General features: G+C 42.3%; 1 protein-coding gene across 3 annotated transcripts; it reads left to right on the plus strand.

The window, feature by feature from the left end:
* Window positions 1-4,313: 4,313 nt before the first annotated feature.
* On the plus strand, window positions 4,314-11,815 carry eif5 (eukaryotic translation initiation factor 5). 3 transcript variants are annotated; one of them, XM_042338185.1, is made up of 12 exons: window positions 4,314-4,380; window positions 4,541-4,723; window positions 6,430-6,709; window positions 6,818-6,899; window positions 7,743-7,915; window positions 8,060-8,171; window positions 8,257-8,381; window positions 8,665-8,826; window positions 9,755-9,916; window positions 9,998-10,162; window positions 10,878-11,015; window positions 11,407-11,815. In XM_042338185.1, exons 3-12 carry the CDS (start codon window positions 6,638-6,640, stop codon window positions 11,503-11,505), a joined length of 1,290 nt encoding a protein of 429 aa, XP_042194119.1. In that variant the 5' UTR covers window positions 4,314-4,380; window positions 4,541-4,723; window positions 6,430-6,637; the 3' UTR covers window positions 11,506-11,815. The 3 variants fall into 3 exon arrangements, with proteins under 3 accessions (XP_042194119.1, XP_042194120.1, XP_007886481.1); XM_042338186.1 differs by having other exon boundaries at window positions 4,544-4,723; XM_007888290.2 differs by lacking the exons at window positions 4,314-4,380; window positions 4,541-4,723 and adding an exon at window positions 5,670-5,705.
* Window positions 11,816-14,151: the final 2,336 nt, after the last annotated feature.

Below are 14,151 nucleotides of genomic sequence, written 5' to 3' on the forward strand. Positions count from 1 at the left end.
CCGACAAGAGCAGCTTATCAGGGTGTGTGCGGGTGCGCACATGGATGTGGTGCGCACATGGGTGACTGTTTTAAAGATAGCGTCCCAAAAAACGTGTGCACAACCTGTGTGGGGTGAAGGAATGCAACGTAAAGAACGGAATGTTTTTGAATTGGGAGAAAGGGAACAATGTAACAGAAGATGTACATTGTGTTTGTTTGGGATTTCTGTTGTAATATTATATTTATTAATAATTTTTTTAAAAAAAACGTGATAGGAGCAATAATGAACCTATGGCATCTCTGCATCTGTCACTGTCTCAGAGGCTGCTTGTGAAATGTGAGTTAGGCTGCAGGTGGGCAGCTGCTCTATGTTCAGCCCACGTTCAGAATAACATCCTGAGTAGCAAGAGCTCTATCCTAATTAATTGCTCATTAATAAGAAAAACATTTTAATTGGCAGATTGTTTTTTGGCAGAATTACAGTATCAGCAACTCTGTTCATCAGCACTAGTTAAGATTTTTCAAATCTAATCACAAAGCACATAAGATCAGTGTAATTTTTTGTTGGGGGAAGCCTTGCCACAGGAACCTTGCCTTGTTTTCTAAAGTTATTTTCTTCTCAAAATCCCTCATGAACTCTTGTGTACGTGACTAAAACCAATAGGACGAGCAAGCAACCTTCTTCTATCGTGTGAGTCTTGAGGGAATCCCATTTTAGCACATCTGTTCAATTGCAAAGGGTAGCATAAGGGTTCCACTGAAATCATCATGATGTTAAAAATAAACCAGAAAGCAATGAGAGAATATTGCCGCAGCATGTGCTTTCCGATACTAGATGAATGAGAAATTGATATTCATACTAACACTGACCAAAATTAATTTTCTTATCTGGCTGTAGACAATTCAAGACTAGATAACATAATTCTTAGAAGAACAATAACATGCCTTTATAAGTGTGATAAAAATCTTTTTGGTAAAACTGGTTAAAAAGCTTTATTTTAAGTGATAATTATTGGTATCATGAGAGCAATTTTTTAATTGAATATATTTAATTGGATATTTTTCACATCAGAAATTGCCTTAATTTGCGTGCATTTTTTATTCTTGCCACAGGATCCAGTCAGATCCTGACAAGTTCATTTGAATTGCTTTTCAAATACATGTTGTTAGATGTGTGAATTATTCTGCTAGAATAATAATTGTATTAATATATAACATGTTTTCCTACTGTAAATATAATGCTCATTTGTTATTGTACATTTCATTTTGTGTAAATTGGAATTGATTTACATTCAGTCTGAATAATAAAGAGGCTTGGTATCAATTGGAGTTTAAATGTGTATTGAAATGGAAATCTACTTTGTGCAACAACAAACCACCAAACTGCTTATGCTTGCATTTTTGGATGAGTGATCTTTTTGTGTTATCTAACTGTACAGTTGCTGGGTATATGCATTTGTCTCAGATGTTCAATGCAACAGGAATTGGTTGTCTTACAGTGAGAACATTTATTAATGATTACTTTTTCAAAAGAATCTTGCATGTTCTTCGTCTCAATTCAGGAATTAGCTGGAATGTGGGTATGAGTAAAATGTCCTCCAGGTAGTTTTTACTTGGTTAATGTGAATTTCTGCAATTCTAGAAAAATCCCAGGTGGCACATGGAATTTATTGTAAGATTTATTTGCTACTGTATTAATACAAATAAATTGCAGCTCAACTTAAGTGACCTGTAGTGGGTCTTTCCCTAAGGCATTAGTATCACTGCTGCCTTAGTTTAATTACTAAACCATCACTAAAGAGGCAGGGAGAAATCAGAGGTATAGATAAAATGGAAGGGAGAAATTGGAGGGCTTGTGATGGGACTTAATTTTATAAGATATTGGGGTCTAATTTGTCCATGTTCCTTAACATACTAATGTGAATTCCCATACATCTGGCAGTACTACCTTTTTCTGATTATTTATTGAACCTTAAGTTATATGGTAATTATATTTAGTGTAAAGATAAAATTAAATAATTTGTTGATTTTCCAGGCCTAGGGAAATGTGCGAAATACAGGGTTTAAGGTATTTTTAACTGGGATTACATTGCAATTATAATCTGGTTGAAAAATATGGGCCGTTGGTTGATAAACATTTGTTATGGTAACTAGCTAAGAGGTACATTACAACAACAACTTCCATTTATATAGCGTCATTCACACGGAGTAGCATCTCAGAGTGTTTACATTGGAGTTGAAGACACAAAAAATAGGATAATTATTCTCTCAGTAAATTAGTGAGAGATTAGCAGTTAGAAATTGCTTATTTTTGTTGCTTAACCTTATATTTTTCTGTCTGAACATGCTGCTGATATTAAGAGAGTGGCTGCTGCAAAACATACACCAAGAAATTATTTATTACAGAAGTTGTCGCTAAACCCGTGTGCAAGGAATGAGTCAGACTTATATGAATATTTTTACTGAAGACAATCTTACCAAAACACAATTTGTCGATCTGCTTTGTAAATCATCTAGAATAAGAGAAAATGTGCAGCACAGAAGGTCGTTTGCCATGTTGTGTCTGTGCTGGTGTGACCTCCCCCACAGAAGCTATCTGCTCGAATCCTGTTCTCCTGCACCGTACATTTTGTACATCCAAGTTTTCCTACAAATATTGACACATTTGACCATGTTATGGTTGTGTTCTGTTGCGCCATATATGCTAGAACATTTAATGATTTAAACGGAAATAAAGGACTAATACAGTACTGTATGGAGGATATCACCAATCATATCGTGACCCATAACCTGTGTACATTTGGAAGAATAAGCTTTGTTTAAAAAAAAATCTTAACATGCGAAGATGAAACGTCAAACATTTTCAACCGCCCGTGACTTGGAAAAGCACGTGCAACTTCTGCTGGACAGGACGCACAGCAGCTTTCGCCGCGCGGAAAACCGTTTGCGTCAACAATCCGGCGTGTTGCCCGCGGAGCGCTTTGAGCTGGGCGCGAACCCTTGACGTTTCCAGCGTCTTGGGGGCGTCAACCGAGAGACAGACGCAGGGGTAACGCTGTGAGATGTAGCGAGAGCGCTCTGTTGGCGCGTAGGCGGCGGCCAAGTCACGCGCCGCAGCGTCTCAAGGGCAGCGAGTGACCCTTTATTTCCCCCCCACCCCCAAAAAAAAAAGTGGCGGTATTGTCGACCGGGAGAAAGCCCCCGTTTTGGTCACTCGCCCCCCACCCCCCCACGGCCGTGGGTCCGGCTGCCTCGTTCGGCCACAACCTACACGGCCGCCAGGCCTTACAGCGGACCCCTATCGTGAGGAGTATTATCATCGGAGTCCTGTAGCTCAGTGGTTAGAGCACTCGCTTTGCAAGTGAGAGACCTGAGTTCAATTCCAGGCAGAGGGCGAAACCTTGGGCAAGTTTCCTTACTCCACACAGAGCCTAATAATAATCCCTCCAAAAAACTTAAAAAACAATAATAAATTGGTCATTTTCAATCTACGACTGTTTGTGGGACATTGCTGTGCGCAATTGGCCGCCGCGTTCGCCCACAAATATACAGTCAATTCACTTTACAGTGTGTTCTGTGAAGCGCTTTGGGACGTCCTCCCGACGTGAAAAGCGCTATATCAAATGCGAGGATTATTATTATTATTATCATCGGTCCCGCGAGGCGCCTTGAGACGTCTCGGCGACACGAGGAAGGGGCCGTTAATGCCAACTCTTTTAAAGTGTCCGCGAAAACCCTGCGGACTCTTCTGGAAGCCCGGCCCGGCCCAACGCCCTTTTTTTTTCTCTCTGCGTGCGGACGACGACAATTTCGCAACCGCTCGCGCAAAATGACGCAATCCCCGGCCCTCGGCCTCAGCGCGTGGCCGCAGTCACCCATCGGCCACCTGAGCCAATCAGCCCCCGGCTCCTCGGTTAGCCAATCAGCGTGGTGGCGGTCAGCCAATCGGCGTGGTTGCAGTCGACCAATCAGACCCCCGTGGCCGCGATCAGCCAATCAGACCCGTTTGGCCGCTGTCAGCCAATCAGCCCACGTAGCCGTGGACATGGCGGGGGCCAACGCCTTCCCCTCTCACGGGGGCCGCCCCCCCCCCCTCTCCGGCATGTGCCTTTGTACGTGCGCGCGCAACCCCCTCTCCTTCACCCTAACTTGACGCCCGCAGCGACGCGGCCTTTGATCGACGGGTGACTCGGCGCACGCCAGACAATCGGAGCGGCGCCATTCGCCAATGAGGGAGGCGGGTTACTCGGCCGAGGGCGGGGCCTGGCGTGCGTGCCAGCAAGTTGCGTTGACACCTTTTTCCCCCTCCCCCTCCTCCGCCCCCCCCGCCCCACCCCCCGGAGCAACTGGCATTAGTACAGAAAGGCGTTTTTTCGGTCGTGGAGTGAACGCTGTCGAGGTGAGCGGCGACGGTTGGAAGCGGACGGAGGGAAAAGCTCGTTAACTTTTTTTTAAAAAAAACCTGAAAGCTTAAAATCGTCGGTTAATTGAGATCCACGTTCCTTGGTATAATTAAGTGTTTTTTTTCACTCCTCTCTCTCTCTCTCTCTCTTTCTCAGCAGATTCTCGCGAACGAGGACATCTCGCTCCGGAAAAGAAGGGCCTTTTTTTTTAATTTCTTTTCGCACAGAAGGGGGGGAAGGTGTTCGGCGTCTCGGCACCACGACGTGCCGTTCAAGTAGTTCACCCCTAAACCAAGAGAGCGATTAGGCTTGTGTTTATGTCTTTATTTCGTGAAAACGGTAAGGACTCGTCATTTTAAAAAAAAATGGTGGGGCGGCGGGGGGGGGGGGAATATAGGGGGAGGGGAGGAGAGAAAAAGAAAGAGGAGGAGGAGGATGGGGGGGGGGCGTCGAGAAAAAACATTTTTTCGAAAAAAAACAAGGCCGGTGAGAGGAGAAAAAAAACTTGGGGAGGGAGCGTGGCGACAGTGGGACCGACTGGAAGGGGTGGGGGGAGGGAGAAGAAAATAACCGGCGATGGATGGAGTTGGTGGAGGTGGTGGGGGGGTTTAACCGTGCGAAGAGCAATTGGGTGGGGGGTATGGGAGGTGGGGAAGAGAGACTGTCCGCGTGAAGGAGTGGGGCCGACCGACCGACCGAGCGGAAGGGGGGGGGAGAGTGAGAGAGACACCGACCGTGCGAGGCTTTCAAAATGGCGTCGTGCGGGCCGGGCCCTGTGACGCACTATGCGCCAGTCGTGGCTGTGTCGGCTGGTGAGAGGGAAGAGAGAGAGAGAGAGAGCGAGCGCGCGCGCGAGAGAGAGAGAGAGAGCGCGTGAGAGAGTTTACTCATTACCGTCGCTGAAAAAAATGTAGCGAAAACGCTTCGGAGAGTATTCTGTCGCGTGTTTTTTTTTCTCCTCCTTCTTTAAAACTTTTTTTTTAAAAGAATCTTTCGCTTCCTTTCCTCCCCCCTTCCCCTCCCCCTCCCCCCCCGACTCCTGCGGTAGGCGATGCGTATTGTCGGGCGGCGGGTGACTCACTCACACGTGTACTGACTGCAGAGGCTGCTGCATCAGGGCATGACTCAGCGCCCAACCGCTTCACCACCCCTCTCGCTCTTTATCAGCTCTTCTCCTCTCTCCCCCCCTCCCACCCTCCTCCCTCTTCTTCTCCCCCTTCCCTCCTCTTCTCCCCCCCCCCCCCACCTTCCCCCCCCCCCATCAAATGCCACAGCGGGGGATGGGGTCGCGTAGTTTTCTCGTAGATTCATGATCGTTAAGGTCTGGGAGTGAGCTTTTCACCTTGTTCGGGTGGGGGTGGGTTGCGGGGGGTGGGGTTTGGTTAGGGAGGGAGGGGGTGGTGGGTGGGTAGGGAGGGAGGGGGCTGGTGTGGGGGGGGGTTTAGTGCCCCGCTTTATTTTTTTTAAAAAAAACTTATTTTCTATATTGATCTGCGGACAGCGTGGTCACGTAATGAGGTCCTGATGTACTTTTGTGTGTGTGTCTTTTTTTTATATAAAATTAAAGTGCACTTGTCCTGCTCTGAGGATGTTTTTATTACATTTTGTCATATGAACTTTCGGAGGTGGATTTACAGTGTTGTACGAGGAGTGGGTATATGCTGTCTCGTTTTTCCCCTCCCCCCTTCGCTTCTGCCCTGCACCACCACCCACCCTCCCTCCTTGAGAACGCAATCGTTTTCATAACTTAAAGCCTCTTCTGTTGCGAGTATGAAACGATTGCATTCTTGCAGTGAGCGATTTCTGAAGTGTCCAAACCACTTTTTCTTCGATCAACTAGACCTTGAATCAGAAATGCCCGTAAATTCGCTAGTTGCTAATATTCGGGACATTGGAGCGAAGGTGGTTTGATAATGTAGGTTAGCATGAATATAAACGCAAATGTAGAGGGTTGGAAGATTAATGATTTGGATTCAACCGTGTTGCATTTCACTAAATATGAGCAATTCATGCCTAATCTTTCTCTCGCTTCCCTTCTACTACAGAGCTGTTGCGCAGCCGTTGGTACCTGTGTCGAGGAAACCTAACCAACAAGCGGGGAACTCGCAGCCTCAGTGGCGCAAACTTTTTCATGTCAGAGACCGAGTACACTTGCAATTGTTTATGTCATCCATTCTTCTCCAGACAGAAGATACCAAAAAATTCAATTCAAAGATCTTTTCACTTTACTCATAAATCTAATAGTAAACCAGAATGGCTGTCAATGTCAACCGCAGTGTTTCTGACCAGTTCTATCGGTACAAAATGCCCCGTCTGATTGCTAAGGTAAGGATAGTTCAGTGGTGTTGCTGATAGTTTTACAAATTGCCTTAACTTTGGATCTTTTGCTAATTTCTTTATTTTCCTTAAATAAATATAAATTACTTTCCTCAGGTCGAGGGCAAAGGGAATGGAATAAAGACCGTAATAGTCAACATGGTTGACGTTGCCAAGGCGCTTAATCGGCCTCCAACGTGTAAGTGGGAACTAATTTTTGAAGTGGCTGTCTATATATAAAGTTTTTTATTTGTCATCTCTAAATATAGAGAACCCCTTGTGGGTTAAATTGAATAAGTGTTTAATGAGCCAAAATAGATTTTAACTAATTTGTATTGAGTCAATTGCTCAGCAGCATCAGTCCAAGACAGAATATTTCTGTATAACACCTGGTAAAGTTCATTTTTTGGATTCTCTGACGCTGTAAATATTAGCCTCCCATTTTCCATTGCTGACTAAAGCACAAGTTCATTTTGCAGTGGGAGTCATTTCAGCATTGCTCATTTGTGCCACCTATTGGCTGATTTTAGAAGAATCTAGAACATTCTGTGAAATGCTGCACATGATTTTCTGTGGTTTGTGCAGCATGAATAATGGTTGTTACAGCTTTATTATTGCAGCCATCAAATATCATTTGACATCTAAATTACTCTTTATGTGAAAGATAAGATGGTAGCAGATGCCCATGAAATGCTGGCCAGCATACTCGACACTCGAAGAGTTGGTGGCGAAAGTGCTATTGTAATGCCAGTCAGTTATTTAATGGATCCATAGGTGACATCTTATAGGAGTCTGCACATTTTTTTTTCATTTCTTGTGGAAATGAAATCAGTCAGTTGAATTATGCTGATTTGACATGTAATCCACTTGGGAGTTCTGTACAGATCACGGGAGGAATCTGGCTGCCTGAATATTCACTCTTTCCTCCTTTGTTATCGCTCTCCCCTAGCCAGTTGCAGCCACAACTCATTACAAACTGGGCTCTGAAAGATTGATATGTTCCTTTCTGTTCTGACTAACACACTTATTTAAAATCTTGCAGATCCCACCAAGTTTTTTGGTTGTGAGCTGGGAGCTCAGACCCAGTTTGATTTAAAGAATGACCGTTATATTGTGAATGGATCTCATGAGGCGAATAAACTGCAAGACATGCTGGATGGATTCATTAGAAAATTTGTTCTTTGTAATGAGTGTGAGAATCCTGAAACTGACCTGGTAAGTGCACTCAATCTGAAAATCTGTCTCGTCATCGCATAAAATATTGATAAAGTTGGGAGTGAATGCCAGTCTAGTCTGTGCAAATGGCTGAGTAGCAAGCTTGAATACTTAATGGTTGTATAATTTTTGTTCCACTTTTAGCATGTCAATCCAAAGAAACAAACCATTGGCATCGCTTGTAAAGCCTGTGGATACAGAGGCATGCTTGACACACGTCACAAGCTCTGCACATTCATTCTAAAAAATCCTCCTGGTAAGTATTCACACTCTTCTTAGTTAGTTTGATCATTCTGTTTTAACAGAATTGAATCTGCATTTACAGTATTCTTATTTTGCAGAAAATGGGGATGGTGGCTCAGCTAAGAAAGAAAAAGAAAAGAGAAACAAGAAGGGGAAAGATAAAGAAAACGGATCTGTTTCTGAAACATCCACACGTAATGAATTTGATGCTCCAGATGTAGTGGTAAGCACATTTTAATAGGTGGTCTGATTTTTATTTTGAAGGTGAATGAGAGGACTTCTTAACTTGCATTAAACTTAACGACTGACCGTTCCACTATTAAATGTTGGTATGAACCTTATTTGAAGCTGAAGTTAAATCTGTGTGCTTCAATTTTTTAATCTGAGCAAATTCAAACATGCCTCTTGGAAAATTCTTTAATCTTTTATAATGAGATGTTTTGTGTTTTATGTTATAGACCTCGAATGTTTTGTTAGGGATTTTTATGTTGCAAACTATTTCCTAGGATCGAGAGGATGATGATGATGACTGGTGTGAAGAAACAACAGAAGAGGCCCAGCGCCGTAGAATGGGTGAGATCAGTGAACATGCCAAAAACTTAACTCTCAGTGAGGACCTGGAGAGACCATTGGAGGAGAGAGTGAACCTGTTCTATGCCTTTGTCAAGGTATTTCATTATCATAGTCGTGCCTTTCAAACTGGGTATTTGGAATAATTTAAATATGTACTATTTTATCCCTCCAGCTTTTTTGTTTCTACCTTCTCCTGAAAAGCATCTATTCCACAGTACTGGGTATTTTCCAGAGCTTTACCCAAGTAGTTATTGATCATATGACTAACTCCTGCCAGGATTGATACCAATTTGAATATTGCATTAATGAATAACATAAGCCAGTAATTGATTAACATCTAAAAGGGCAATTTGTAGTGTGGGTCGATGGTAGTGGCTGGCTGACTCCCATCTTTGACATTAAGGCCAAATAAGGCTCCATTGGGCTATCAGTTGATATGATCCCTCACCTTGGAGCAGGTATTAAGCTGGAAACTTTCTGGATCCATCTTGCACAGTGATTTTACCATTTGTAGTGTTTTCATTATGCCTAATGTACCATATCATATTCTCCATTGTATTGCATAATTTGGCTGTGGTTTTAATCTAATTGGATTCTTATGGAACTAATTAGTTTTGCAGTGAGGGTTTTTCTATTTATGTAGAAACTATATTCTTGCCTCTGGTACTAGTATAACTTGAACATTGGTAATTTTGATGAACTGTGCTGCTTTCTGTGTGTAAAATATTGCTTGGGAAGGAATTTCAACCTTCCTTGTTTTGATCTTAACAGTATAGGGAAAACCTTACAAATAGTAGTTAAATAAAATTCCCTTTCTATAAGTAACAATTTTTAATATTTTAAGCAATTTAGTTGTAGGAAAATAAATTGAAACTTTGGATTTCCATTTTTTCCGTTCAGATTCCATGTTGCAATATATTGGAACTATGGTGCCCATCTTGCTTCAAAGAACAGGATACGCTAGGTTAATGATTATTTCTTCAATGCCATGTGACTTAGGTTTCACCCTTCATTATTTTCCAGCAAAAGAAAGAAGAGGGAATCATTGACTCTGCTGATAAGGACCTTCTGTCAGAAGCTGAAAGGCTGGATGTAAAAGCCATGGGCCCCCTCATATTGAGCGAGCTGCTTTTTGATGAGAACATAAGAGAGCAAATCAAGAAATACAAACGTCACTTTCTGCGTGTAAGTTTCTTTTTTTTCTTACAAATGTTCTGTGCAAGTTAGCATGATGTGATTATTAATTGGCAACCTATTTCCTAATAGTTCTGCCATGGCAACAAAAAAGCTCAGAAGTATCTCCTTGGTGGCTTTGAGTGTTTGGTGAAAATGCATAGGGATCAACTACTTCCCAGAGTTCCTCACATCCTGAAGCAGCTGTATGATGCTGATCTCCTGGAAGAAGAGGTCATCCTTGCCTGGGCTGAAAAGGTAACTAGTGTTGAATCTGTTTTAGACTGGGATGCTGCCCTGCACGAGTGGTGCTATATAAATGCTCGTTGTTGGTGTTCCGGGCATTCAAAGCTTTGTTGTCAAAGCAAGTTCCTTTTGTTACTAAATTAGGTACTTCTCAATTCTGGTATGGTGCTTAATTCATTTGTTTTTTATGGACCTGGCTTTCTGTGGAGTCCTGTGGCTCAGTGGTTAGAGCACTCACCTTGCAAGCGAGACTCCTGGGTTCAATTCCTTGGGCAAGTTTTTTTTACTCCACACGCCTAATAATAATCCCTCCAAAAACAAAACAATAATAAATTGGTCATTTTCAATCCACGACTGTTTGTGGGACACTACTGTGCACAATTGGTTGCCACGTTTCACCCACAAATATACGGTCAATTCATTTTACAGCATATTCTGTGAAGCGCTTTTAGATGTTGAAGATGTAAAAAGCACTATCAAATGCAAGGATTATTATAAAGGCCAATTTCTGGGTCTTTTGCTGTTGGTAACACAGTGCACAAGGCACAGCCAAATCACAATGGAAAAAGCACCAGTGATGTTGCTGGCAACTTGACAGGCCCAAGAGCTGGCCATTGTTCACTTACTGAAGTTGCATCTGTGAACCTTATTTCAAAACCGAAGATTTCCCACTAGCTTTTTTGTATTCTAATTTTTTTATTGTGTCCTAACATTGTAACCTCAATAGGTTTCGAAAAAGTATATCCCAAAGGAGCTCGCCAAAGAGATACATGCAAAAGCTGACCCATTTGTTAAGTGGTTGAAAGAAGCTGAAGAAGAGTCTGAAGAGGAAGTGGAGGAAGATGATGAAGAGAAAGATGTGGAGGTAATGACTGCCAGTAGCCCTACGTATATGTAGAGACTATCTCTGCATAATTTCCCAACTGACTGCATTTCTTAAAATGGCATGTCCCAAGTCTAAATTGTTACTAATTGCCTAAAATATCAGCACCTTATTTGTGACATCTTGGTATTGGGTACTGAATTAGCACACTGATGGTTCACATTTATACAGTTTGTATAGATTATGAGCAGTCAAAAGGACTGGCACAATTATAAAAGGTTTTTTTTGAGCTCTCTTTATTGGTTTAACTCCCTTCTTATTCCTGTGGCTGAACATTCACTCGGTGAAAGATTTCTGTTTAGAGTATGCATCTGTTTTCTATGCAAAATTTCTTTTGTGGAGTTCACTCAAAAAATGTTTTGGTTCGTTGCAGGTTGTTTACGACAGTTCTGCAAGGGAACTGAAAGTGGAAACAGTGAAAACCGTAAAGCCAGGAAAGGAGGAAGATGATATAGACATTGATGCTATTTGATGTGTTGCTTTGTTGTGCAAAAGTTTTCTTCTGTTGAGGATTTCTTGCAGTGGAAAGTCACTTGTAATGAAGAAATAAGCCCATAAATCGGTCTCTGCTGTAACAAATTCTTCAATGGAAATAGTGATGCTTCTTCTGCCACTTTAGAATTCTTAAAATGGCATGTCCTGGGTCTAAACTGTCTGACCAATTACCTAACATTAGCAGCTTATTTGTGACACTTTTGTCTTGATATTGGGCACTAAATTCTGGATTTGCTGCACGTTTATACAGGGATGTGAAATGCAAATAAAGGGGATTGCGTTCTGTATTCCTAGTTATCTTTTGCTTGAATTACCATTGCTCAGCAGTAGGACTTTGAAGGATAGATTAGTCAGTGGGTAGCAATCCTTCCCACTATGCTCCTGTTAAACCTGCAAATGAAAGTCCAAATGGGAAGAAATCTCACCTGAGTTGGAAAAGCATTGGGATACACCAGACAGTGTTGGCAATGGTGAAGTTTGATTCTCCCCCCCCCCCCCCACTGGTTAGAATACCATAATAATAATAATAATAATCCTTGCATTTGATATAGCGCTTTTCACGTTGGGAGGATGTCCCAAAGCGCTTCACAGAACACACTGTAAAGTGAATTGACTGTATATCTGTGGGCGAACGCAGCAGCCAATTGCACACAGCAATGTCTCACAAAGAGTCGTAGATTGAAAATGACCAATTTATTATTGGTTTTGGTGGGATTATTATTAGGCTCTGTGTGGAGTAAGGAAACTTGCCCAAGGTTTCGCCCTGACCTGCCTGGAATTGAACTCCGGTCTCACTTGCAAAGCGAGTGCTCTAACCACTGAGCTACAGGACACACAGCCTTGGTTTTTGCTATTTTTATTATTCACAGTACTTTCTGGAAGGAAGGAGGCTACATTCCTTCAAGGGGAGTGTATTCAATTCCAGTTGGACATTGCTGTGCTTAGGTGGTCTGCATATAATTGAACTTTGCCTGATTTTAGTCGGGAGGATGTTCAGTGAAGGGTTTGCACCTGAGCTGGGGTTAGAATCCAAAGGGATGGGGAGATTGAGTGGTGTGGGAAGATGACCAAAGGCACAGTCAAAAAGGAAGGTCATGATACGAGCCTTGAAAGCAACTGAGGGTTTGAGGTGGAGGGGCTGCAGAGGGGAGTACAGCAGGCAAGGGCCCACCGAAAGGAGGGAGCAGATGGGTTGGTAAAGGTTTAGGAGATTGCAGAGGTAGGAAAGATCAAGACGGTGGCGGTTTAAGGATCTGCTGTTTTGGTAGTTTTTTTGACGCCAGTTATTGAGTTCATTGAGTTCTTCCTGAAGGTATAGAGTAAGGTGATGCATAGCACTGAGGGAGCAAAAGTCACAACCAAGCTGCTGCAAGTTTGAAATGATTGCAGTAATTGTTGGTTCTTGCCATTTGTATTCCAGTAGCTAGTTGAAACCAATACTGACTGAGGCCCAATATAAATCTACTACTCGGGTCAATGGCAGGAAACATGATCCAGAGAGCACAGGGAAAAATAAAATACAAAAACCATATCCTCAGAAAACAATAAGTGCAATACCATTTTATTGAAAAAGTAGTCACACGTACTAAGAATCAGATCTGAGCAACTAAGGAAATAAATAATCCAACTAGTCAAACCTGTTAAAGCAACCACCCTAGGACAGTTGACTGATTTTTCTTTTCCGCCCCCCCACCACCTCTAGTAAACCACCTCTATTCATCTAATGCAATTGGTGACAATTTTTTTTTAAGCCTGTTGGTGCACAGAAGCTCTTTTCAGCAACCAGTTCTAAGTGGATTTAAATGAACTTAATGGTAATGCATTACCACTCCTAGACTTCAAAGTGCATTTACTCACGCTGAGCAGAGCAGCCCATGTGATGCCCTAGCTTTCCATCTCACCGGTGAAGCAGTGAATGCATTCAGAGTCTGATGAGTCTACATGTGGGTCTGGAATTATTTTAAATTTTTGGGCCCGGTCAATAAACCAAATGAACCCTTATTCAGAGGCCACGCTTGCATAAAGGTTTACATAACTTGGTCCATTCTGATGAGTAATTGCTGAAAACAAGTTTGACTATTAAAAGTAGTACCACATAATTTACCAATGTTTGCAAACCATGATGCTTTACGAAACTCATGTAGTTAGAGGCGCTGTCTCAACAAAGGCAAATCAGAAAAGTTTAGTGTCTTTAGTGGTTATTGGAGCTTCAAACTCTTCAGTCTGATTGTCAAATCCAAATCAAGGTGAAACCTTGATGGGTCGGACAGACATTTATTAGAATAGAAGATGCATCTCCAGAAGGGTGTGTGATCTCTGTTCATACTTTGTTGCAGAATATCATGTATACTGGGTGCTTAAAGCATTTTTTTAGAATAGCTAGTCAACAATAGAACCCCCAAAATATGCCTGCGACGCTCCCCCATGCAACACCTTTCTGATGAGGTATAAATCATGTCTACATCAATTGGCTATTTTGTTCTTGGCGGATGGACATTTCATCTATTAGAAAATTAATTTTATATTGTATCTATTATAGATACTATTATGTATCACTAATTCTGGTGTGTTGAGCAGTGAAATATGATGAGCTTTGGCTGATGAAAGAATAAATCCCCCTCTA

The sequence above is a fragment of the Callorhinchus milii genome, unplaced genomic scaffold, assembly GCF_018977255.1.
Source record: "Callorhinchus milii isolate IMCB2004 unplaced genomic scaffold, IMCB_Cmil_1.0 Scaffold9, whole genome shotgun sequence".
NCBI lineage: Eukaryota > Metazoa > Chordata > Chondrichthyes > Chimaeriformes > Callorhinchidae > Callorhinchus > Callorhinchus milii.

Excerpts from the sequence above, each read along its gene's own strand:
- eif5 (XM_042338185.1), top strand. The coding sequence starts at position 6,638 with ATGGCTGTCAATGTCAACCGCAGTGTTTCTGACCAGTTCTATCGGTAC. Across the intron at positions 7,916-8,059 it reads AGAATCCTGAAACTGACCTG|CATGTCAATCCAAAGAAACA; the intron begins GTAAGTGCACTC and ends TTCCACTTTTAG. Across the intron at positions 10,163-10,877 it reads TCCTTGCCTGGGCTGAAAAG|GTTTCGAAAAAGTATATCCC; the intron begins GTAACTAGTGTT and ends TAACCTCAATAG.